This window comes from Lepus europaeus, chromosome X, assembly GCF_033115175.1.
Source record: "Lepus europaeus isolate LE1 chromosome X, mLepTim1.pri, whole genome shotgun sequence".
In the NCBI taxonomy this organism is placed as follows: Eukaryota; Metazoa; Chordata; class Mammalia; order Lagomorpha; family Leporidae; genus Lepus; species Lepus europaeus.
This window is the reverse complement of record NC_084850.1, coordinates 97,669,423-97,695,499: the sequence shown is the minus strand read 5'-3', so window position 1 is coordinate 97,695,499 and position 26,077 is coordinate 97,669,423. Positions and strand designations below refer to the sequence as shown.

General features: G+C 50.9%; 1 protein-coding gene across 1 annotated transcript in view; it reads right to left on the bottom strand.

The window, feature by feature from the left end:
* The window catches only part of IQSEC2 (IQ motif and Sec7 domain ArfGEF 2), an 87,895-nt gene that overhangs the window by 39,850 nt on the left and 21,968 nt on the right, over positions 1-26,077 (bottom strand). The window contains exon 2 of the mRNA XM_062182964.1: positions 21,022-21,051. Within this exon, the coding sequence (XP_062038948.1) occupies positions 21,022-21,051 (30 nt within the window). The remainder of the gene's footprint in view (positions 1-21,021; positions 21,052-26,077) is intronic.

Sequence of the window (26,077 nt, the reverse complement as noted above, 5' to 3'; positions counted from 1 at the left end):
CCCCATATTCTCCTCTGTCATAGCCTTCCTCAGTCTCCTCAACTGACTGGAATTTCTTGGAGGACAAGAATCATTAGCCAGTTCAGGCCCTTGTCATACTGGTACCCCAGAAGTTTTTACTGAAATGAATACTAGCTACAGCTATTTTTTTTTAATTGAGAATGCATTATGTGCCAGGCACTCAGCAAGGTGAATTCTGAATGAATGGACTCATCTGAATGACCTTACCTACTCCTCAGCAAAGTAAACCTCAGGATGCTGGTGGCATTGTGTCCTGTTTAGCAGGCAAGGAACTAGGCTCAGAAATGTGTGAAGTGAGTTGTTCAAGGTCACCCAGCTAACAAGTGACAGGGTTGGGAATGAAGTTGCCATGAATGCCATGCAATGGGCCATGCTGTGGTCCACCATGCTTCACTGCCTGGTCTGTGAAATGGCACAGCAGGAGAAGAGGACCAAGAACCAGGGCCAAAACTTTCCACCTAGGCTCCATTTCCCAGGACCACCCCCTGTATCATTCAAGGCAAGACCAGGCACCTGGAACTTTTTCCTTAGGATGCAATCCTGTCTATCCCATATACTACTCTCATTTGCCCCATCTCAGGCCCACCCTTTGCTCCAAAACCATCCCCAGACACATACAGCTTTTAGATCCAATCCAATCCAATCCAGTGTTACATACTTGGTTAGCACAGATAATCGTCCAGGAATTTTATGTGCATTATATCCAATTCTGAAAACACCCCAGAGAGGTAAAGTAGGCATTAGCCCCATTACACAGAAGAGGAAACAGACATTCAGAGGCTAAATGACTTGCCCAAAATCACAGAGCTGGCACATGGCAGAACTGAACTTGAATAAAGGCACTGATTCAACTATTTTCCCCCAATGAGGTCATCCAACTTGGATGAGCCAAACAGTAGGCAAGACCATTTTTGGTGGGGGAGAGGGACGAAGGAAAGCTATTACTCTTTCAAGACTCAGTACAAATGTCCTCTTCTGTAGGAAGCCTTCCCTGGCTCCCAGATGCAGTTCAGTGCCCCTTCACTGGCAGCCTTCTGCACCTACTTCTGCCCCATCCCAAACCACACTGCCCTATCCCTGTCTGTGTCTCTCTTCCATCTGGACTTGTGCTCCCTGATGATAGGACCAGACAGAATTCATTTCAATATCCTATGGAAGTTCAGCACATGGCCTAACCTAAAGCAGGCAAGATAACATACTTGCTGAATCCATGAGATGAGATTTGAGCTGGTTCTTAAAAAAAAAGGGCAAACTATAAACAAGTGGATATAGGGAACAGGTACAGAGCAGGAGGCAAATGAGTTAGTAGAAACAAGGAAATAGGACCAAGGAAAAAGGCCAGTGATTCTGAAATTACGACAGGGTGTGTGTGTGTGTGTGTGTGACATGTTTTCATTGTTGTTATGGAGGTTTCCTTTTCCTTACAAAAATGGAATCATACTGAAAGCCCTGTTCTACAACTTCCTTTTTCATGTAACAATAGGACTTGGAGTTCTTGCTATGCCAGTATATAGAGACATGCCTTTAAAAAAATCAGCTTCAGAATAATCCATAGTATAAGTGTAAGCTGTTCCCTATTGGTGGACATTGAGGTTGTTTTCCTGTTTTACGGTCACAACCAATGCTGCACTGAACATCTCTGCACATGTCTGCAAGCACTGTTGAAGGACGGATTCCTAAAAGTTGAACTCCTGGGCCAAAGGAATGCACATGTTGTTTAAAGTGCAGATATAATTCTTTCCACTGCTATAGCATTTTTATAGACTGGCTAAAAATAAAGATTATTCCTACTCATATAATCCTATCGAGAAGCATATATCATGCAACTTTTTAATTAAGAGTTGGTTGCAAGTGTGATAAACAGTTGCACAGTGTGGCTTATGTTAGCAGTTTGGAATGGAGTGTCTTAGAAAGGCCCCTGGATGGCCAAGTAATAAGCCATAGAGAAATCTAGCTCCAATATATGGTTCTCAGCTTGGAAGAAAATGTACCTTTAACATTCTGGTGGTAACATGGGCCCCATAAAAAATTGGGCTAATTTACACTCGAATTCAGGCATCTGAGAGGGTCTGTTTCCCCATAACCCTTCCAATCTTTTTTAATTTCAGTGCCTAAAAATGGTACCATGTTGTGGGTAGTTACATTCATTTAATGACTAGTCAGCTTGAGCATCCTTTCTCGTTTATTAGCTAATTGTCTACTTCCCCCCTGAATTGTCCTATCCTGTCTCTTCTCCATTTTAAATGGGTTGTGTATCTTTTTCTTATTGATTTCCACAGATGATATAGATATAGACAGAGATGGAAACCTTTTGTCGGATATCTGTGTTGCAAATGCTTGCTCTCCCAGTCTGTTGTTTATGTGTTAACTTTGTATATAGCATCTTTCTTCACACACACAGAAGTATTTAATTTTAATAAAGCAAAAATTAATACTATTTATTTTATGCCTTCTGAGGTATTAAGTCATGCTTAGGAAGATATGTTTCATACTAATATTACATTATAAAAATATTTCAGATTTTCTTCTAGTACTTTTACAGTTGATGTTGTTTGGTGTTTTTGTTTGTGTGTGAACTAGGGATTTATTTTCTCTTTCTTAAATGGGTAGCAAATAGTCTCATGCCAGTCACTGAGTCCCCATTAATTTGAAATGTCTTCTTTATCATAAATCAAATTATCTTTATCTTATCAAATTATCTTTACGACAAATCAAATTCTCATATGAATACATGAGTTTGTTTCTGAACTCCAGTTTGTTCCACTTGTGTATTCCTCTATTGCTGTGATGATATAACACTTGTGATTCTGGCAGCTTTATGGTAAAAGTTTTTGTATACAACAAGGCAAGTATTCTCCATTATTCTTGTTATTCAAAATTTTCTTGTTAACTCGTGGGCATTCATTATTCCAAATAAACTTTAAAATCCAGTCGCCCATGTTCCAAAGAAAATACTATTGGAACTTTAATGAGAAACGCATCAAATCTTTTGACCAAATTGGGGAAAAATGTCATTTTTATCATATTGAGTCTTTTCATCCAGGAATAGGATATGGCTCTTGATTTACTCAAATCTTCCTATAACCTTCAATGGAATTTTATAGCTTTCTACACAGAAGTATCTAATATTTCTTATAATTTCCTAGAGATTTCATACTTTTTTTTTGCTGCTGCTGTTGCTGTGAATAGGATCTTTATTTATTTATTTATTTATTTTTATTTGACAGGCAGAGTTAGACAGTGAGAGAGAGAGACAGAGAGAAAGGTCTTCCTTCCCTTGGTTCACTCTCCAAATGGCCGCTACGGCCGGAGCTACACTGATCCGAAGCCAGGAGCCAGGTGCTTCCTCCTGATCTCCCATGCGGGTGCAGGGCCCAAGCACCTGGGCCATCCTCTACTGCCCTCCCAGGCCACAGCAGAGAGCTGGACTGCAAGAGGAGCAACCGGACTAGAACCCGGCGCCCATATGAGATGCCGGTGCTGCAGGTGGAGGATTAACCAAGTGAGTCACGGCGCCGGCCCCGTGAATGGGATCTTCTTCTGTTATGTCTACCTCTTCTTTAATGTTTATTTTTTAATTTATTTTAAAAATTTGCTTGAAAGGCAGAGAGAGATTCAGAGAGAGAGAGAGAGAGAGAGGAAGAGAGAGAGACAGAGAGAGAGAGGTATTTTCTATTTGCTGTTTTAGTCCCCAAATGCTTGTGATAGCTGGGACTGGGCTAATTCAAAGCCAAGAGCCAGGAATTCCATCAGGGTCTCCCATGTGGGAGGGAGGTGGCCAAATACTTGAGCCATCATTTGCTACCTCCAAGGTGCATTAGCAAGAAGCTGGATCAGAAGCAGAGGCACGGCTCAACCCCAGGCACTCTGATATGGCATGAGGGCATTCCATGCAGCGGCTTAACCCACTGCACCACAACGCCTGTCCCTCAATTATGTCTTCTAATTAGTTATAGCGCATATTCAGAGAAGCTAAGGGTTTAGGTGTATATTTATATCTACTCATCAACTGAACTTTCTTATTAGTTATAATAGTTTTTAATTTTATTCTCTTTAATTATCCAAGTAGAAAATCATACCCTGTTAATTAATGCTAAACCTGACTAATATTTGTACATCTTCTTTCTTTCTTAATCCCATTGGCTAAAACCACCAGGAAAACATTGGCTAGTACCAGTGATAGCAGTCATTCTTATTTTGTTCCTGAATTTAATATAAATGTATCTAGTTCTTTACTGCTGCATTTGATGACTGTCTTTGGTTTCTGAGAAAAGTTCTTTGACACATTAAGGAAGTTTTCATTGATTCTTAGCTTACTCTATCAGTTATTTATTGCTGGGTAACAAGCTAAGTCAATGCTGAGAGAAAAAAAATGGGTGTGTAATTTTATCAAATCATTTAGCAGCATTTATGGAGATGACAGTATAAACTTTTCTCTTTATTAACCATTAATAAAGTCTATTAGCAGGATCAATGACAATAACAGACTTCCTAATGTTGAACAATCCCCACACTCCTGGGAAACGTTCCCATGTTATAACATAGCTTTGTTGTTTTTTTTTAAAGATTTATTTATTTTAAAGATTTATTTATTTACATGAAGGGCAGAGCAAGAAAGAGAGAGAGGGCTCTTGCATCTGTTGATTCACTCCTCAAATGGTGGCAATGGCTAGGGCTAGGCCAAAGTCAGGAGCCTGGAACTCCATCCGGGTCTCCCACATCCTGCTAATGCACCTGGGACTCGAATCAATCAGTATTCCAGTACAGGCTGAAGGCGTCCCAAATGTGGCTTAACGCACTGCGCCACAACACCAGCCCCTCTATTCTTCTTTTAATACACTGCTGGATTCTGTTGAACAATCTTTTGTTTAAATATTTGTTGGCTTAGTGGTTAAGATGTCATGTCCCATATTGGAGTGCCTGGCTTCCATACCTGGCTCCAGCTCCTGACTCCAGCTTCCGACTAATGCAGACCCTGGGAGGGGCAGTAATGACGGCTGAAGGTATTGGACTCCTGTCAAGCACATGATTGAGTTCCTAACTCTTGGCTTTGGCCCAGCCTAGCCTGGAGCCATTGCTGGCATTTGCGGAGTGAGAGCTTTCTTTTCATCTGTCCTCTTTCTTGCTCTCAAATAAATAATAATTTACAAAAACAAAACGCTTTTCTACTAATATGTGAGATTAGACTACAATGGAGTTTGTGTGTGTATGTGTCTAAATCCATCCAGGAGCAGGCATTGTGGCACAGTGGGCTAAGTCTCCACTTGGGATACCTGCAATCCATGTGGGGATGCCTGGGATAGAGTCCGGTCTCTGTTTCCAAACAAGCTTCCTGCTATTGCACACCCTGGAAGGCAGTAAAAGACTCAAGTAGTTGGGTCCCTGCCTCTCACATAGGAGATCTGGATGGAGTTCTGGGTTCCTAGCTTCTTCAGTCTGGCATAGCATTGGCTGTTGTAGACATTTGGGGAGTGAACCAGAAAGAAATGGAAGACTGATTCATTCTCTCTCTCTCTCTCTCTCTCTCTCTCTCTCTCTCTCTGCCTCTCAAACAAAAATTTAAAAAAATTTTTTTAAAAAGTCTGTCAGGGCCAGCGCTGTGGCACAGCAGGTTAAAGCCCTGGCATGAAGCGCCAGCATCCCATGTGGGTGCCGGTTCGAGTCCCGGCCACTCCACTTCCGATCCAGCTCCCTGCTATGGCCTGGGAAAGCAGTAGAAGATGGCCCAAGTCCTTGGGCCCCTGCACCCAGTGGGAGACCTGGAAGAAGCTCCTGGCTCCTGGCTTGGGATGGGCACAGCTCCGGCCATTGCGGCCATCTGGGGAGTGAACCAACGGATGGAAGACCTCTCTCTCTGTCTCTACTTCTCTCTGTAACTCTGTCTTTCAAATAAATAAGATAAATCTTTTTTTTTTAAAAATAAGTCTGTCTAGTTATACTATCCTTATAGAGTAACCTGGGAATCTTTTTGTCTCTTCCTATCATCTGATCTTTCACGATTCGCTAGAACTTCCAGAATACCAAGTGGGCCTGGTACCATTTCTGAGCAGAAAACTTGGACCATCTTTTTGGTTTCTTCTATACTTTTTTCTTCTCTTCAGATTTCCTGCCTGTCCTCAGGTCATTTTGGATAATTTGCATTTCCTTGGAAAACTACTCATGTCATTTAGTGGTCTGAAAGCATACAAGGCATTTTGGTATAACTTTTTCTTCATCTCAGAATCTATGTTTAAATCTCCTACCTCAGACCTTATTTTCTTTCTGTTTTCTTATGTTTTTCTCAGTCGTATCTGTCAGAGAGAGGATGTTCTACCTAATTTGCTAGTCTTTTTTAAAAGCTATCTTTTGAGGTGGTCATGAAGCAGAGTAGTTAAGCCATTATTTGGGACACCTGCCTTCCATATCAAAGTGCCTGGTTCAAGTCCCAGCTCCTCTACTTCTGATCCAGCTTCCTGCTAATGTGCACCCTTGGATGCAGCAAGTGATGGCACAAGTACTTGGGTTCCTGCCACCCACATAGGAAAAGAGCATGTAATTCTGAACTCCTGGCTTTGGCCTGGACCAGTCCCCAGGGTTGCAGGCATTTAGGGGTTGAACTAGTGGATGGAAGATCTCTCTCCATCTGTCTGTCTGTCTCTGCCTTTCAAATAAAATGGAAAAAAAAAGTTGTCACTTCTTATTTTATCTTTTGTTTTCTATTTCATTAATTTCTAGCTTTGTCTATGGTAATTACTTTATTCTGTGGGTTTTTTTTTTTTTTGGTTGTTCTTCTTCTAGCTTCTTGAGGGGAATAATTAGTTCATTTAATTTAAACTGTCTTATTCTCTAATAAAAGCATTTAAGACTATAACTTCCTCTAGAACCCCAATGGTGATATTCCATAGGTTTTAATAATGTAGTCTTCTCACAGACATTTATTCCAAAGAGCCTATAGATCCTGTTCTTAGTTCCTCTTTGACACAAGTATTTCTAAACTTTCAAATGGGGTGGAGAGCCTGGCCTTTTTTTGCCATTGATGTTAATATTTCCTTTTGTTGGCTTCTAATTGGAAAACATGAAACACATCTTCTAATTGGCTTGGTAATAATGTTGTTCTCCCAAGGTGTGGGCAGATTGTTCCCTGTGCCTAAACATCCTTCCCCAGCCTGTCCAACTGGCAATCTCCTATTCATCATTCCGCACAGCTCAGATGTCACGGATTCTAGGAGGTATTTTTTTTTTAAGGAAGGACAAATGCCAAAGAGATTCCAAACGTCCTCTTTGGTCTCCTGACCTGACCTTGCAGGCACTCTTGTCAAGCACTCAGACAGCCACTCCGCAGTCACACCAAGGGCTAAGGGAGATGGGGGGAGGGGTCTGGCAATGATCTTGCATGTTTGTCTGGAGGGGGGTGAGGGGGAGAGGGATGGGTCTAGCTCTTACCTGCTCTCTGCCAGCCTGCCTGAGGGGGTAAGCTTCATGGAGTCAAGGACCTGAGTAGGACAGCAATACTGGTGTAGAGTGTGAGACGCTGTGGACCTGAGAGACAGCGAGAGACAGAGAGAGAGAGAAACAGAGAGAGACGGGGGTGGGGGCGGCGGAGGGGAGAGGCAGGGTGGGCAATGGGGGGGGGGACGAGGAGGTGAGAGTGAGTGGGAGAGGAGAAGAGGGGAGACTGGGAGGAACGGAGGATTGGGGATGGAAGGGGAGGGGTGGAGAGCAGGGAGGGAAGGAAGGTAGGAGGATCAGAGAGGAGGGATGGAGGGTGACGGAGAAAGGAGAAAGGAAAGGGGGGAGAGGGAGGGAGGGAGGGAGGGAGGGAGGGAGGGAGGAAGGAAGGAAGGAAGGAAGGAAGGAAGGAAGAAAAAAAGAAAAAACCACAAAGTCAAGAAAGAGAGGACGGCACTCGAACCACAAACAGAACACAACGACAACAGGGGGCAGTAGAGACGAAAGAGCTGGGCTGGGCCTCCTGTGTTCCAGATGACTCCATGGGGACCTGGGCCAGGCCACGGAGACGCTGGGACACCACAGCAGGGAAGGGGGAAGGGAGCCCTCCTCACACCAGACGCCACATGGGAAGGAGGGGAGAGAAGGGGACAAGATGTGTGGGGGCTCCTCTGGGAGAAGACCCCCTCACAGGAAGGGAGGCCAGGAAGGAGGGGGTAGGAAGGGCTCTGGGCCCACCGAGGGGGGAAGACCCAGGCCTGGGGGGGGGGGGCGGTGAGGAAACACTGAGGGAGGAGGGAGAGAGGGACAGAGAGAAAGCGAAAGAGACAGGAAAAGGCGAGGAGAAACAGAGAAACGGGAAGACAGCGAAGGGGCAAGACAAAAGACACAGAGAGAGGACAGGGAGATGTAGAGTGCCAGAGCGAGGGGAGGGGTGAGGGGGGGAGAGGCTGACAAGGTCTCAGTGGTCTTGGTGACAGGATAGGACTCCGGGCTGAGTGGGTGGGTGGGGCTGGTGAGCCAGAGGACAGGCTGCTTCTGAGCAGGAGTCTTTCGCTTCAAAGCCAGTGCTTCGCCCCCCACCCCAAGGCAGGGCCCCCACCCCCACCCCCAGCGCTGCGCCCCCACCCTCTCCTGCAGGGTCCAAAGACTTCCCCGTGAGTAAAGTCCAGAGAATGGTAAGGGGGAGGAGTAGTGAGGCACAGGGCCCGCTCCCTGCCCTCCCAGGCACAGCAGTGAGGACAAGCTCGGAGAGGAGCCAGCCCCTCCAGGTCAGCCAGCCCGAGGTCCCGCACAGCCCCCCCCCCACCCCAAGGCAGGTTGCACTCTGGGCCTGCCGGTTCAAAAGCCCGAACGTGAGGCTGCAGGCTGGGCAGGCGGCCCGCTGTCTCTCCCTTGCTGCAAATTTGAGGATGCACAAATCTGAGAACCCTGGAGGGAGTCTCTGAAATCTGAGCCTCTTCTCCGCAGAATCTCTGGAATGCTCGTGGCCATCAGGGTGACTGTGTCTCAAGTGCCACCATGTCCGTGCCAGTCGCCAGCCCAAGTCCTTAGTGGGTAGCTCACTGCATGAAAGACCCCGAGGCTGCTGGAGCGTGGAGCTCAGGTTCTCAGCGGCTAGAGCTGTGCGGTGCCAGGCCAGGCTGGCACACCCAGGCAGCTCCCAGCTCCCTTGTCACAGGCCACACACACTGTGCTGCTTGGCGGCTCCGGGGTCCTCACGCAGCTGCCCACGGCGTTGCCCCCCTCAAGCCGGCTCCCTCCCCCAAGCCAAAGGCCTCCAGGAGTCCAAGAGGGGAGCCAGGAACCAGGAAGCCGGGAGGCAGCTGAATCGGCAGCCCAGGGACTAGGTCCAGGCCTGAGCATAAAGGCACGGGGTCAGACTGGGAGGGAGGTGGGGGGGCCCAGGTTCCTACCTGCTGCTCCTCCCGGGGGGCTCCACGGGTCTGGACCTGTCCCAAGGGTAGGTCCCCTGGCCCAGCCCGCCGGCTGGTGCCTCCATCGAGTCACCACCCCCTCCTCCCCAGCCCTTCCCTAGAAGGAAGAACCAAGGAGGCGGGGCCAGGAGGGCTGGGCTGCAGGCCAGACTGCAACTGGAAACTGCTCCTTCCCTGCTCCCCAGGAGGGCTGGGTCCTCCTCCGAAGAGGAAGCAGCTTGCCCAGCTCACAGGCTCTCCGGGGCCAAACCCCGGGCTGCACTCGCACTGGGCACCGCTGCTGCTGCGATCTCCCCAAGCACCCTGGCAAATCTGTATCACTTAGCCCTAGTCTCCCAAAGACAAAGCGGAGATGGGGAAGAGGTTCAGTCACTGGCCATTCTCAAAGCTGGACTCTGTCCCCTCCACCAACCACAGCTTTCCACACACATCCTCGTTTGCAGCACAGTTAAGGAGGCCAGGCTTAGGAGTTGTTCTGGGATCTTCCACAATCCAGGAACAGTCAAACTGCCCGTTTGGGCATAGTGAGAGGCAGCCCTGGCCACGGCACTAAGCTGTTCCTCTTTTCTGTGTTGTTTTTCTACAGCGTCTAAGACAAGCGCGCCCCCCAAAGAGAAAAGCAACAATTGGAGGAAAAGCCGTTCACAATCTAGAGGCCATTCTTGCGAGGAAACTGCCTGGCCTGATTTCATGCCGGAGCACAGTGAAGTCTGCAGACAGAAGAGTACCAACAAATTTTATTTGGCAAAGTCAGCCTAGGATCCAGGTGCCCTGGCTCCCCGCCCATCCCCCCTAGGAATCTTTTTGCACCCCCCGCCCCCCCTCAACTTGGGAGGCACTGGAGAAATGAGAGCCATGCAGAGGGTGTGAAGTATGCAGGGCCTCCTGTCCTGTCACCAGGCCCCATGGCCCAGACCCCTGGCTGTTTTGAGCAGAAGGTGGCCCTGGGAGGCGCCAGGGGGCCAGTGAGCTAGAAGGAATAGAAACTGACAGGCAACAGGCCAGCCTTCCTGCCTCCCTGCAGGGGCAGTTGGCTCCTCTCAAGAAAGCCGGAGCTGCCGAGAGACAAGGCACCCTCCGCTCTGCCGCGAGGTTGGCACCTGGGGGCCCTTGGTGGCCTCCTCTCCCTCTCTACGCCCCCTAAAGCCTTGGCCCTCAGCACTCTGGGCTTTGTCTCTGCTCAGCGACTTCCCTAGTGCTGCAGCAACTATACCTGGGGAGTTGCTGCCCTGAGAGCTACCCCTCCGATCCAGCCCTTCCTCTTGGCCTGGCTGGAGTTGAGACAGAAGTTCTAGTCCTCAGTTGAAAACGGATGCTGTGCAGCCTCAGGGAAGGCCCTTCTTGTCTCTGGTGAGGCAAACAGCCTGTGCTTTGGTGCCTGGGCAGCCCTTCTGAGGCTCAATGTGTTCATCTACAGATGAGGAGGTGCGATTCCCACCTCACAGGTTCTTGTAGGGATTTGGTAAGACAAAGTGCGCGTGACCAGGACAAGCAGCTGGCACGGTGCTTAAGATGCTCCTTGGGATATCCACATCCCGTACTAGAGGGCCTGGGTTTGAGTCCCAGCTCCACTTTTTTTTTTTTTAAGATTTATTTATTTATTTGAAAGGCAGAGTTACAGACAGGCAGAGGCAGAGAGAGAGTGCAGTCTTCCATCTGCTGGTTCACTCCCCAGATGGCCGAAATGGCTGGAGCTGCACCGATCTGAATCCAGGAGCCAGGAGCTTCCTCCGGGTCTCCCACGTGAGTGCAGGGGCCCAAGAACTTGGGCCATCTTCTAATGCTTTCCCAGGCCATAGCAGAGAGCTGGACCGGAAGTAGAGCAGCTGGGACTAGAACTGGTGCCCATATGGGATGCCAGCACTGCAGGCAGCAGCTTTACCCGCTATGCCACGGCACCTGTCCCTCAGCCCCATTTCTGCTCCAGCTTCCTGCTAATGCACACCCTAGGAGGCAGTAGGTGATGGCTCAAGTACTCGACTCCCTGCTACCCATGTTGGGGGCCTGGATGGAGTGCCTGGCTCCAGGCATTTGGGAGTGTACCAGTGGATGGAAGGCCTTTGTCTATCTCTTTTCGTCTGTCTCCATCTCTCCTTCTTTCTATCTGCCTCTCAAACAAAAGAAACGAATTAAAACAATGGCTTTAAAATGCACACATGATAGAGTCTCAGCTTCAGCTTGAGAGAGGCAAGGGAGACCTGTGGGAAGCCCGGTGGTGTCAGGGATGGGGCAAAGACTTCTAGGAAAAGATTTCAATGTGGGGCCACTTTTGAAATGCCGACACACACAAGCATGTTGGGTGGATTCACATGCTGACCCTGCAGGTGCTGAAGGGAAGCGGGAAGTACAGATGAGGAGCCTGACCCAGCCACCCGGCACTAGCAAGTCCTCATTCTCTTCTTCAAACAGACACTATGGACCTGGCGCTGTGCCCGGCTGGATATAGCAGCAACTAAGGTAGACAATGTCCTGCTCTTGTGAAGTTTAAAGCCAAGTGCGAGGAGACAGACACTCACCACGTAACAGAATGAGACTGAGCAAGAAGTGGTGAGAGCAGGCCAGCATGTTCCAGACAGAGGAAACGACCTGAGCAAAGGACCTGCGGCAGGTATTTCCAGGAACTGCAAAAAGAGGTCAGCGTGGCTGAGCGGGAAAGGCAGAGGGCAAAGAGGTGAGACTGGAGACTTAGGCGGGGCCTGATCCTGCAGAGCCTTGGACACAAGGGAAGGGTTTTCGTGATTACACTAAGAGCAGTTTGGAAGCCTGCGGTTGGTGGAAGGCTTGGGTAGCACAGGGATTGTTTCTGAAGCCCCTGAAGTTGGATGAAAAATACAAACTTCTAGAAAGAGCATCTTTAGCTTCCATCAGTCCTGAGATGGGCTTGTAATCCCCAAAGGGTAGCGAAGCTTCTTACATGATCCCATTCCCTAAGTCCCTAGCGAATTAGTTAGAGGCAGGCATTCTAGAACCTTCTGTGAGCTACTCCCTTACCCTTGACATCCAGCGAGTCTCAGACAGCAGTACTTGCGATTCTTGGCCACATTCTGCCACTCTGAGCCCTCCTCTTCACCTGTGGTGTCCCTCTGTGCTCCCACTGCCACTTCCCTAACCTGCATGGCTCCTCCTTATTCTTCAGAAGTTGGGTAGATTTTGTACCCCCGGGGGACCCACCCTGACCCCACCCAGGCCAGTTGGATCCCTTCCCTTGTGTCCTTCCACCCTGCTTTTCTCTCAGCCAGCTTCTCTCACCATCCTCTGTTCATATGCTTGGTATCCCTTCTTTGACCGTGTCACGGATGGTGTCCTGCTCCTCCCAGTGTCCCCAGCACCCAGCACAGGGCACCTGGTCATGCATGTTGGTTGGAGACACTGCACCCAGAGGCGGAGGCTGCAAGATGGGCTGATGGACACTAGAGGGCACTGCAGCCATGGGAATCCTGCGCCTGATGCTTGCTAGGCTGCCAGAGCAGGTGCCCTGGGGCCAGGCATGCCACTCTTTCCAGAAGCCCAGGAAGTGGACACTGCGGCTGCCGTCCTGCAGCTCCTCAGCTATGGGCCCAACTGGCCAGGGACCTAGTGCCAGCCTCCAGATGGACCTTCTGCCCACTTTGCAAACTGTTTCTCTCCACAGCCTGGTCTCACTGCAGATACAGCTTTAGTTCTTCACAAATGCAGGTGCCAAACACTCCTCCCTCAGCTCTGGCCTGTGACACTCTCCACTTGACCCCGCCCCACCCCAACCTCCCCTGGCTAACTTCTACCCATCCTTGGAGAAGCCTTCCGTTTTAATTGTCTGTACTTGTCTGTTTCCTTGTTTCCCAACCAAACTGGGCTTCCGCAGCTCAGGGCCATTGCTCGATTATTCCTCATTCTGTGGTTTGTAGGCCCTCAATAAATTATCCTTGAATGAGAGAATAAATGAATGAATGGACAGCTGGATGACTTTGGGCAAGTCACTTTATCTCCCGAGGTTCCAGTTTCCCCACCTGCGAATCACACACACTTGGCAAGGTGGCCACAAGAATTAGAGATAGCATGGGTTGTGGCCAGCATTGTTGTGTAGCGGGTTAAACCGTCACCTGTGACACTGGCATCCCACAGGGTCACCAGTTTGAGTCCCGGCTGCCTCACTTCCCATGCAGCTCCCTGCTAATGTACCTGCAAAAGCAGCAGAAGATGGTCCAAGTGCTTGGGCCCCTGCACCCATGTGGAAGACCTGGGTGCAGATAGTGTGTGTTGCGTGCTCCATAGTGTTACAACACAGACCTTTTCTGATGTTATTCATATTGATTAGTATTCTGTAGTTATCAGTATTTGAGACAATAAAAAGTATAGGGGGCAGAGGAATTGAAGGAGGCTCACCCTGAGCCTGGAATAATCTCTTCCACCTATGTTTACCAGTTATATTCAGGAGGTGGTTTTTATCAGTAATAAAACTGGCATTTTTATGGAAACATAACAATGGCACCTACTATGTGTTGCACCAGAGAAAAGAGGCTCTGAGGAGGTGGTAGAGAGCCTCTCGTGTCTGCCATAAGATACGAGGCCAGGACCAAGGCCAGAGCTGTGGGCCAAGGCCAAAGCTGTGGGCATGGCCCCTGTGTCTGGGGAATAGTCATTAGTGGCACAGATGGTTCCAAACTCTTTACTCATAGGTGAAAACTGGTCTAAGGGGTCATTAATTCCCTCTGTAATTAATGTAAAAACTGCAGGGTTTGTATTAATGGAAAAGTAGGCTCAAGCGTCAAGCTGATAATATTGATAATGTGTGTCTGTAATTATACACTACAAATAACTATAAATCCAGTCCCTGCACTAATAATATATAAAAATTCCTGGAGCAACCAGGAAGTCGGATGCGGCTGAGCCATCCACAGCACTGTGCCAGTTGTTCTGAGGCTACAAAAAGCAGCCCGAAGTAGTAGCAAAGGTAACGTTGGCCGTGCACTTAAAGGCCATGTTTGCATAAAATAAGGGGACCATTTAGATACAACAGCATGAGCATGGCACTTGAAAGTACAGTAGGCAAAGGACAGCTGGCAATAACCAAGGAACCCAAAACTTGATGACTGGCAATCTTACCACTGCAGGTCTCCAACGGGACGGCCCCCAACCCCTTGCTCCCAGCTCTGACCTCATCTGGGTGTGTATGCCCTTAAAACTGGTCCTGGGAGCAAAGAAATGCCAAGTGCCAAGTATTTCACCCACTTCGAAGAGCCTCGGCTCCCACCTAGTCACTGCCATGTGTTACCACGGGCTGGACACAATCAGTGCAGTCAGACCCAGAGGCGGGCCCTCAGGCTACGTGGTCACACAGTAAGCCATGTTGGCTACCACATCAGGCCTCGTGGACGCAGATGAAGGCAGTAGAGAGAGGAGGCAGTGCCAAAGAGACACAAAGAGTGAGAGGTAGAGAGACAGGAGCCATGGGCCCAGAAAATTCTGAGCAAGAGAACAATCTGGGTCCTTGACTTCCCGGCCCCACTTGCAGTTGGCATGAGGCCTGGCTGGGCTTCACTTACCGCTCTTGGATTCTGTGCAATGTAGCCTCACAATAGTCTCCCCCCCTCCACCCCTTTATTCTTGCGCTAGTTTGAGTGGGCTTCTGTTCCCTGCAACAAAATGTACCCAGACTAAGACAAGTAAAAATGGACTATAAGTGCATGGCTTGCATAAGCATAAAACGCATAAGGAACACTTATGTAGGGAGGGGATGAATGCAATTACGCAGCGTTTGTGTTTGCTCACCCCACAGCTCCCTCACTTCCTGACACTTGCTGCCACAGTCACACACACACACACACACATGCAGCAGCCACCAGATCTGCCGTTGTACAGATACTCTGCCATCCACAGCCCGGCTCCAGTGTGCCATGTTGTCCCTGCCCTCCACGCGGCTGCACTGACACCGAGCCTCCCTGACACGCAGCAATGCACACGCGCACACATGAACACAGTGGCACTGCCCGTAAGGCTCAGGGCAGGAGCCGGAGCTCCGCTAGGCTCTGCACAGCCTCCCTTCCCAGCTGCCAAGTGACTCATCCCCAGGGCTGCTAATTAAAGCCAGGACAGAGGGGACAGAGGCAAGGGGAGGGAAAGGGAGAGAAGGCAAGTTTATTTTGGTGCCAACCAGGCACTCAGCCAGCTTAGGGGTCACCCACTTCCTGGGGCTGGGCCAGGCGGGGGCAGGAAAAAACAAAGAGGAAGGGGAGAGAAAAGGAATCTCTTACCCCTTCTCACCCCTCTGGAGCTTCCTGGCAAGGGATCTCCTTTGGGAAAAATACCCTAGATCCCCCACCCCACCCCAACCAGCTCCCGCCTCCTCTGTCCTGCTGTCAGAATCCAGCTCTAACCCTCTAGACTCTGTCCTTATCCCCTGGCTGTCCCTCTTGCCATCACACGCCCATCTGAGTCAGAGCTGGCTCATCTGAGTCTACACCAACCCCAAGAGCAGGGACCCCTGTTGTCTGCTCCTGCCCCTTGGCGATCACTCGACATGGGCCTGCTCTATGAGGAACATGCGGATCATGTGTGTTCTCTGATGTAGAATCTGGCTAACACTGGGTTAGCATGGGGATCACGCATCTCAGGGTCTGGATTTCTATCTGAAGTCAACTGTGGGAGATTTTAGCTCTCTAAACCTCCATTTCCTTGTCTAGAAAACAGCGAGCATACTTGTCTAAGCCCTGCAGGGTTCTATGAGGATGAAATGAACAAAGAGAGGTAAAGGGCCCAGGACGGTGCCTGGCACACAATAGCTTTGCCATCATTCTGTAAGTGCTGCTGCTGATCATGATGATGACCATGACCATAAATCTCATTCACCCCCCACACACCCCCACTTTGGGCTGGGAGTAGCAGCAATGAAACAGAGGCATATTCCAAACTTGCACTCAAGGGACCTATATAAAATAGGGATTCATTGCAGCCAGTGTTGTAAGGTAGTGGGTAAAGCTGCCACCTGCAGTGCCGGCATGCAATATGGGTGCTGGTTCAAGTCCCCCCCGCTGCTTCACTTCTGATCCAATTCCCTGCTAAAGCACTTGGGAAAGCAGCAGAGGATGACCCAAGTGCTTGTGGTCCCTGAACCCCCAACGTGGGAGACGTAGAAGCTCCTGCCTCCTGGCTTTGGCCTGGCCCAGCCCTGGCCGTTATGGCCATTTGGGGAGTGAACCAGCAGATGGAAAATTCTCTCTCTCTCTCTCTCTCTCTCTCTCTGTAATTCTGCCATTCAAATAAAGTCTTAAAAAATTGTCTAGAAATTCAAATACTTAAAAATTTTGTTTAGAACAAATACATAAATAAAATAGGGATTCACACTAGGGCATGGTAGGACTTGCCTGCAAAGCTGTTAGTGGCTCCATCAATGACAGCAGCCATCACTAAGGGTAGCAGGAAGAACTCAGACTGGTGGGGCCAGAGAAGCCTAGCAGCGATGTCTCAGTCAGGGTGGACCAGGGGAGGCTTCCCAGAGCAGGCAGGGACTGGAGTGGGGCTCTCCACGCCCCACAGCCAGGGAGATGCAGTTCCAGTTCCAGGCCAAGGAAGCGGTAGGAAGAGAGAGAGAGAGAGAGCTGGGCAGGGTGGGCACCTGGGCTCAGCTGAACAAGAGGCAGCATGGGACAGAAGACTTAGACACAGGTGGGCTGGCTCTGGAGATGGGCAGTGTGGCAGAGCCCCGGAAAAGGGTCGTGAGGTCTCAGCCATGTCAGATCTCCAGGAGGTCAAAACAAGGAAGAATCTTTACAGATTATCTAATCCAAACTTCCCTCGGACAGATGGGGGCACTGAGGCCCGGAGTGGGAGGCCTCCTCTGGGAAGGCAGCCAGCAGTGGCTCCTCCTCCCACTTCTCCTACTGACTGCAGCGGCTCCCGTTGCCATGGGGACGTCCCTGGCTCCGAGGGTGTCAGCCGCTCCCCCACCCCCTCCCTCTTTCCCTAGCAACAGGCCACCTCCTCCGGCTCTCATCCTTGCGTGCCCAGCAAACCCAGCCTGGTCCCCAGGATCCCCGACTGCCGGCTCTACCGTCACTTTGGTGGCACCAGGCAGCCGGGGCTTCCTCTTCTTCTGGGGCAATGGCGGCAGCGGCGGGTGGGGGTGGGGCGTGCTGGGCCAAGCACCTCTTGCCCCTCTGTGTTTTCAAGTTCTACACTTGTGCACAGTTTTCCGCCTTGACTGGGCAGTATACATGACAGTGGATTGGATTAGGGGTAGGCAAAGGGAGACTACAAGTTGTGGAGCCACTCTTTGATGCTCAGCATTGCTTTAGTACAAGTTCTCCCCCCACCCCCAGGGAAGAAGTCAGAATTCGCATGTGCACTCTCCCAAGAAGAAACTCAGGACCAGACAAGTTCAGGGACATCACAAAGAGCACAAACATGAACCACGGCCTCTCTGGACCTTGGCTGAAGGTGTCTTAGTTTGGACGACCTCTCATGGATCTTCAGGAAGTCCAGGCAGCTTCCTATGCCTGCAGCCGTCCCCACCCCTAGCCGCAAGGCTCAAAATAGACTTCCTGTGGTACGCCACACCGTGAAGCCCTCCGGCTTGGGCCCTGCCATGGCGTGCTATGCAGTCCTCCTACCCTGCTCACTCATCGCTCTTCAGTCCAGCCCAGCCCCTCTCCTTGGCATTTCTTCTATCCTCCTAGGCCTTCCTCCAACACACACACACACAGCATTCGCGAGAGGAAAACCGAGGTTCCAAGGACGGAACTGACTTGCCAGTCACCTAACTAGAAAGCAACCTAGCCACATATGGAGCCCTGTGCCTGCATCCAAAGTGTCCCTGCGGCCTACACTACAGAGCCCAGCCCCTCTCCCGCAGTGTCCCCCAGCCCTCTCCTGATGACACAAGGGAATCAGTGACCAGTCTCAAGCAACGTTCTCAACAGGGGCTCTTTCCCTGCCCAGATCTTGTGGTTTAGTCCAGCTGATCACTCGCTGTCTCTAAACCTTGCCTTCTTATGCATGCTGATTTCCACCTCCAGGGTTCCTTCCTCACACAAAGTTGGTCCCCTCTAGCCTTGTCAGTTACCACCTGCTCCAGAGGGCCCTACCCAGCCCTGGCTCCAAGTCCAAAGTCTTCCCAGCATGTTTGCAAGGGCTTGTCCCCATACATGCTCTGCTTTAGGTCCTTCCCAAAGCCTGCCTTTCTTCTTCTTCTTCTTCTTCTTTTTTTTTTTTTTTTTTTTTTTGACAGGCAGAGTGGATAGTGAGAGAGAGAGAGACAGAGAGAAAGGTCTTCCTTTGCCATTGGTTCACCCTCCAATGGCCACCGCGGCAGGTGCGCCGCAGCCGGCGCACCGCGCTGATCCAATGGCAGGAGCCAGGTGCTTATCCTGGTCTCCCATGGGGTGCAGGGCCCAAGCACTTGGGCCATCCTCCACTGCACTCCCGGGCCACAGCAGAGAGCTGGCCTGGAAGAGGGGCAACCGGGACAGAATCCGGTGCCCCGACCGGGACTAGAACCCGGTGTGCCGGCGCTGCTAGGTGGAGGATTAGCCTGTTGAGCCGCGGCACCGGCCTAAAGCTTGCCTTTCATCCTTGCTTCTCCCACTGCTGAGTCCTCAAGGTCCCTCTACCTTGGATCCAGAATGGATACCAGGAAGTACGTCTGGGTGAAACCAATGCTGGCTTTGGATCCAGACAACCCAGGGTGTGAGTCAGACGGATGCTCTCTTCCCCTGGGGCAGGGCACCGACCCTCTCGGAACCTCCTTTCCCCCATCTATAAATCAGGGATCCCAATCCGTGCCTAGTAGGGCTGTTGTGAGCATTAAATGAGATCATATTTGGAGCTCTTAGTCCGTGAGAAGCCAGGGATGACTGTTCCAATTACTAACATTAGGATGAGGATGAGGATGAGGGTTATTAAACACAAGATTCTCAGGGGCTGCTGAGGTCACAGTATAGGAATAGCTCTGGGCTTGGTGCTAAGCAGACCTGGGTTTGAATCCTGGTGGCTATAGGCAAAACCTATAACCAGCACAAGCCTGTTTCCTTGGCTGCAAAACAATGATGATAAGGCCAGCCCAGGTGCCACCTACAGTGTCACCGGAAGGATCAAATGAAAGAAAGTCCCTGACAACCTCTGTGCGTTGTAAAGGCCCAACATGTCATCATATGACTTAGGCTCATTATTATATTCTCAGAGCTATAGGTCCCAGCAACTTCCCTGCTGGGCAGAGCTGAGACCTCGAGACATCTGCTTCCTCAACAAGTAGCAGGCACATCACAGGGGAGGCCTGCGGGAGCCCTGTGCTCAAGGTCAGACCAGGTTGCCCTGCTCCAAACCCACAGTGAGACAGTGAGATCCATGTCCTTTGCTAGACAAGTGCCTTCGTAAGTGCTAGGACAAGCTGTGCCTGGGCCATGCACCTTGGCTGCATGCTGGGATTAATTATGCCGCATCACAGACCCCTTGCTTGGACACTGGGCCTGATTGTGTTCATTACAGTCCCCTTGTTTTAATGCTGGCTTCGGTGTGCATCCATCCCAAAAGCCCCGATGCTGGCCCTGGGCATCCAATCAGTACATTCACTCCAGACCCCCTGCCTAGGATGCTAGGACAGAGTGTGGCTCATCCACCTCTGTGTGCTGGCCACCAGCCCATACCCACTATCTGGATGACAGCATCTGGGCTGCTGTCTATGTTCAGGCAAGGTACGCCCTGCACAATGGGTCACAAACAAGGAGAGCAAGAACCGGAACTAATCCCCAACCCATGCTATGCTTACCAAGCTGGGAACGTTGGTGAGGGTGGCCCCCAAGGAAATGGAGCATATTTCAACAGATTCACTCAGCAGGGGTGCCCTTGAAAGGGACACCTTTTTCCGTTCTTCGCAAAGATATCCTATGTGCCATACGAGTAGCAGCCCTGGCTGGGACACACCTTGTGCCTCCACTGCCTGGTCCATGATCATCTCAGTGGCCCATTCCCTAGCCCCCAGCCTAGATGCCAAGATGGGCCCCACCCTGAACCTCTCTTCATTCCTATATAGCCCCAGGCGTGGTTCTTCCGCCCTCCTGAAGCTCCTGATGTTAACTTCCAGAAAGTCACCCAGAGCCCTTGTCTCTACCCCGGTTTTAGACCTGCCTCCTCAAGCAGCAGACTGATCACGCTTTGAAAACTTACTGCAGCTTGTAAACTTGTTCACCAAGTGCACACACCGTTTTTTGCTTGTCACCGTCCTGTGGATTTCTAACATCTTGAACGTGTCATGTGCAAAAGTCCCTCCAAATCCCATAGCTCAGGGCAGGCACGGTTCATGGTGAACGTGAACACTAGATTAGGAGAGACCCAGCACCCATCATAACCCTTTTCTCCTGGGAGCACCAGGTGGAAAAGGTCCCACGTGCAGAGCCGACCTCTCTGCTTTCACATCTGGGCAGCTCCTATGAGCCCTTTCGGGGTTCAGCTAAACCCTCAAGTCAGCTAGGGTCAGACAGACCGAGGAACAATCTCCAACCCACCACCCTCCCACTGCACCCCACACCCACCTCTGACTCCAACAGGGGGAAAACTCTTGCATTGTCCCTATTCCTGCCCATGGATCCCGGAAGTAACAAACCAGAGGCCCCACCCCCAGCCCTGCTCCATCCCCCAACTGCTGGTAAAGAAAGGAGGTACTGACCTGACTGTTCTGGAATTTTCACCATCAGATCTGAAAAGGAAACAGAGGGGAGGAAAAAAAAACACACACACAGTCAGCGTATGCATCCACTCCTCTCCCTCCGCCCTCTGTAGTGGCCCTGGGGCCAAATGCATGTCAGGAGAATGAGGGGAAGGGTATCTCAGGCCAGCAGAATGGCAAGTATGAAGGCAGTGGGGTAGCAAGGTGCCCAGGCAGTTGGGGAAACAAGGAGGAAGGCAGTGTGATGGAAATGGAGTGGGCAGGGCAAGGATGCTCACAAGTGAGGCCAAAGAAGTACCAGGAACCAACCACGGGGGGGGGGGGGGGGGCGTCATGCGTCACAGCCAGGAGTGTGGCTTTCCTCTGGGTGCCCCCATCCCCCCAGCAGTGGTCCTTGCAGCCACGGGCAGGTGCAGAGCCCCAGCTTTAAATACACAGAGACCTAGGCTCGGTTATCAGCTCTGCCACCTGCCAGCTCTTCACCTCTTGGAGTGTGAGCCTCAGTCTCCCCACTTATAACGCTGAAGCCAACGCTCCCAGGGCTGTTGGGATGATTAAGCTCTCAGGAACCCAGCAGACAAATGCCAGGTATTATTAACAACACACAAGAGGCCTTGCCAATTGCTTGGTCCAACCTGCTTATTTTCCAGATGAAGAGAATAAGGCTGAGAGGGTAAATGAGTCAGCCGCTGGGCTCCCTTTCTACCACAAGGGTTGACCTTCTTCTGCACCACGAGGGCTCCCACCGAGGCAGAGGAAGGAAGAGCAGACAGCATGCGGTGGGGACTAGCACCCAGGGAACCATGAGAGCAAGGCTAAGCCCTCCTCTGTCTCCCCTTCCCCGGAAGAGTGTGTGTGTGTGTGTATGTGTGTGTGTGTGTGAGAAAGAGAGAGAGAACACGCTAATGTGCTGGGGCAGGGAAGGTGAAGGAAGACTAGGGAACTTGGAAGTAGAGAGTGTGGGCAGTGGCCTTCCTCCTCCCCCTTGTCTTCATCTTCCTCCCTCTTCAACCCAGACCCTCCACCCGCTCCCAGGCAGGGCTGCAAAGGAGACCAAGATGAGCATACCATAGGCTCTGCCCTCCACCAAGAGAGCCAAGACGTGACCTTAGAGGACAAGGCCCGTGTGTGCCAAGTGCCAAAATGACAGAAGGCATGCAAGGGGTGGAGATGGGGCTGGGAAGGGAGCATTTGTTGCAAGACTGAATGGAGGCTCCAGCAGCAAGGTGGGGCAGGCAAAGCACGGGCACAGGTGCTCTGCCAGTGGGTGGGTGCAGCACACTCAGTTCTACTCCCTGCGCCAGACAGCGCTAGGGCAGGCACTTCACCAAGCCGAGCCTCAGTGTTTTTCAATGGTAACATGCGTGGTGCAGGGGACATGGAGGTGAGTGGCTCTCCCTTCCTGAGGTGCCCGGGAGGCTCAGTCCAGCACAGTACCCAGCACAGAGTCCCTGTTCAGCAGATGACAGTGGTGTCAATCTCTCCCATTCCCAGCCTCCTAAAGGAACAGACACCCGGGGCCACAGAGCACCTCATCATATTAATTAAACTTCTCCATCTCACTCTGCAGCAGCAAGATTGCTTCTGAGACCTGGCCCAATTATTCTCAGCTACCAGATCGGAGGGGCCCAACTTCAATGATTCCTTACCTGCCTAGAGAATGGAGGCCAGGCCCCTGAGCCTCTCCCCCTACCATTAGCCCTCTGCTCTAGGCACACTGGTCAGACTCCCCACTGCACAGACCCCCTCCCAAAGCCAGCAGTCATTTATTTCATTTACTGTATGTATACCAGGCCCTGACTTGGGAGTACAACCCCTCCAGGAAGTCCACAGACTGGCCGCCTGCCCCAATCAGCTGTAGAATCCAAGCAACGTATATAACCACCTCCACCATCAACATGATCGGTCATTGAGCACTCACTACATACCAGGCTTGTGTTAGGCTCTTTTCATCCAGTATCTCCTGCAAAGTGGAGCTTACTCATCCAATTTTTAAAAATTAATTAATTAATTTCAAAGGCAGAGTTACGAGAGAGAGAAAAAGAGAGAGGTCTTCCACCCGCTGGTTCATTCCCCAAATGATCACAACAGCCAGAGCTGAGCTGATCCGAAGCCAGGAGCCAGGAGTGTCTTCCAGGTCTCCCACGCGGGTGCAGGGGCCCAAGGACTTGGACCATCTTCTGCTGCTTCCCCAGGCCATAGCAGAGAGCTGGATCAGAAGTGCAGCAGCTGGGACTTGAACCAGTGCCCATATGGGATGCCGGCACTGCAGGCAGCGGCTGTACCCTCTACGCCACAGTGCTGGCCCCTACTCCTCCAATTTTAAGATGATGAATCTGACACTCAGAGAGGTTGAATGACTTGCCCAAGGTCACACAAGAGAGGAGTGGAGCTTGGAGTCAATCCCAGTCCTCAGCTTCAGGCCCCAGTATCATGCCAGACAAGTCTAAAACAGATCCTTCCACTCCAGGGTTCTTCCTTCTGAGAGATAACCACACTCACTCCTCTGCTCCAAAAGTTATTTCTATCAGATGTGTTGCAAGCCTCAAGATGGCAGTGAAGTAGAGCAAAAGCGCTCCAGGTCCCCGTGTAGAGGGAATTAGCTAATTCTCACCGTGGGCCGCTTCTCACTAGTTGAAGGGTACATAGCACCATAGAGCCCTCATTGTGCGGCTGCAGCTCGCCTCAGGGGTCTAGCACCCTTCACGCATGTACTGTGGAGACACAGCAATCATGCCCAATGCTGTGCTCTCCTGCACCTCGCCGGGGGCCGACGCCCCGCCCAATGGTCAGTGCACCTCCTCCTTCAGGAAGCTGCGCCACCATTCTTTCGGCAGAAAGAATGCCGGGCTCTGTTATGCCCCATTCCCTAACTGGTGGTGTGAACTTGGACAAGTCCCTTCTCTCTGGCCCTTGCTTCCTCATCTGTAAATGGCAGGGCTGTGTTAGTTGACTTCCAAGCAAGCTTCAGGTATTAAAATATTTCAGTTCTTCGGAAGCCTGAAGTTGATCTCTTTTAGCAACAGATTCAGCTGTCTATGTGCAGAAGCAAAGACTCAGAGATCTGTAGTGATCCACATCAGAAGAGACCTGTTTCTCTCCTCACAGATTCCCTTTTTTTTTTTTTTGACAGGCAGAGTGGACAGTGAGAGAGAGAGACAGAGAGAAAGGTCTTCCTTTTGCCGTTGGTTCACCTTCCAATGGCCGCCGCGGCCGGCACGCTGCGGCCAGCGCATCATGCTGATCTGAAGCCAGGAGCCAGGTGCACTTGGGCCATCCTCCACTGCACTCCCGGGCCACAGCAGAGAGCTGGCCTGGAAGAGGGGCAACCGGGACAGAAGCTGGCGCCCCGACCGGGACTAGAACCCGGTGTGCCGGCGCCACAGGTGGAGGATTAGCCTATTGAGCCGTGCTGCCCGCCAGATTCCTTTTTTTTTTTTTAATATTTATTTATTTGACAGACATAGAAATAGAGAGAGAGAGACAGAGTCAGAGAGAGTTGCTCTCCAAATGACCACAATAGCTGGGGCTGGGGCCAGGCCAAAGCCAGGAACCAGGCACTCAATCTGGGTCTCCCACATGGAGGCAGACATCCAAGTACTTGATCCATTACCTGCTGCCTACCAGGGTGTATATTAGCAGGAAGCTGGAATTGGAAGTGGAGGCAGGAATCAAACCTGGCACTCCAATATGGGATATGGGCTTCCCAAGAGGCATATTAACCATGGAGCCAAATGCCCGGAACCTCACAGACTTCTCTCTCTGTTTTTTAAAAGATTTATTATCAGCGCGGTGCGCCGGCCGCAGCGCGCCTACCGCGGCGGCCATTGGAGGGTGAACCAACGGCAAAAGGAAGACCTTTCTCTCTGTCTCTCTCTCACTGTCCACTCTGCCTGTCAAAAAAATAGAAAAATAAAAAAAAAGATTTATTTATTTATTTATTTGAAAGATAGAGTTACAGACAGTGAGAGAGAGACAGAGAGAAAGGTCTTCCTTCCGTTGGCTCAATCTCCAAATGGCCGCAATGGCCTGAGCTGCACTGATCCAAAGCCAGGAGCCAGGTGCTTCTTCCCAGTCTCCAGTGCGGATGCAGGGGCCCAAGCACTTTGGCCATCTTCTACTGCTATCCCAGGCCACCGCAGAGAGCTGGACTGGAAGAGAAGCAGCTGGGACTAGAACCCGCACCCATATGGGATGCCAGCAATGCAGGCGGAGGATTAACCTAATGTGTGTCACAGCGCCGGCCCCGAGAGATCTTCTATCCGCTGGTTCTCTCCCCAATTGGCCGCAATGGTCGGAGCAGCAACAATTTGAAGCCAGGAGCCAGGAGCTTCCTCCGGGTCTCCCATGTGAGTGCAGGGGCCCAAGCACTCAGACCATCTTCTACTGCTCTCCCAGGCCATAGCAGAGAGCTGGATCAGAAGTGGAGCAGCTGGGACTCGAGCTGGTGCCCACATGGGATGCTGGCACTGCAGGCGGTGGCTTCACCTGCTACACCACAGCGCCAACCCACAGACTTCTCTTAATGAAAAGACTACTAAGACCCTAGGGTGTGCCAATTCCCATGCTCAGTAATGAAACTCAAGAAACAGTGACTTATCAAAGCCCATGAGTAGAGGGACCATATTTTCCAAACCAAAAACTTGGACATGTAATGTGTCCAAGGATACTGATGTTGCCACTTTCAGATACCAGAGGCAATCTGGAGGCAGGAGAAAGAAATGGCAGACTGTCAAAAAGTTCCCGAACCTTTGGGGGATTTATACAAACAGCAGAGCAGAATGACGGCAAGGAATGGAGGCATGCAAGTTGCTACATCGGAGTTTTTGCCCCTGCCTCTGGCCTGGAGTCCTGGCCTCTGCTTTTGATCCTCCAAGCCATCTATAAGCAGTAACTTGGAGAACAATATGGTGCCTCTCCACAAGACCCTGGAATTCGATAAACAAGGTTGTCCTCTCAAAGTTAAACTAATTAAGTGAACACAACATGCATCAGAAACAAGATATGCTTAGTCACCAAGGGAGGCAGACCGGTCCTCCAGCCAGGATTTGAGTAA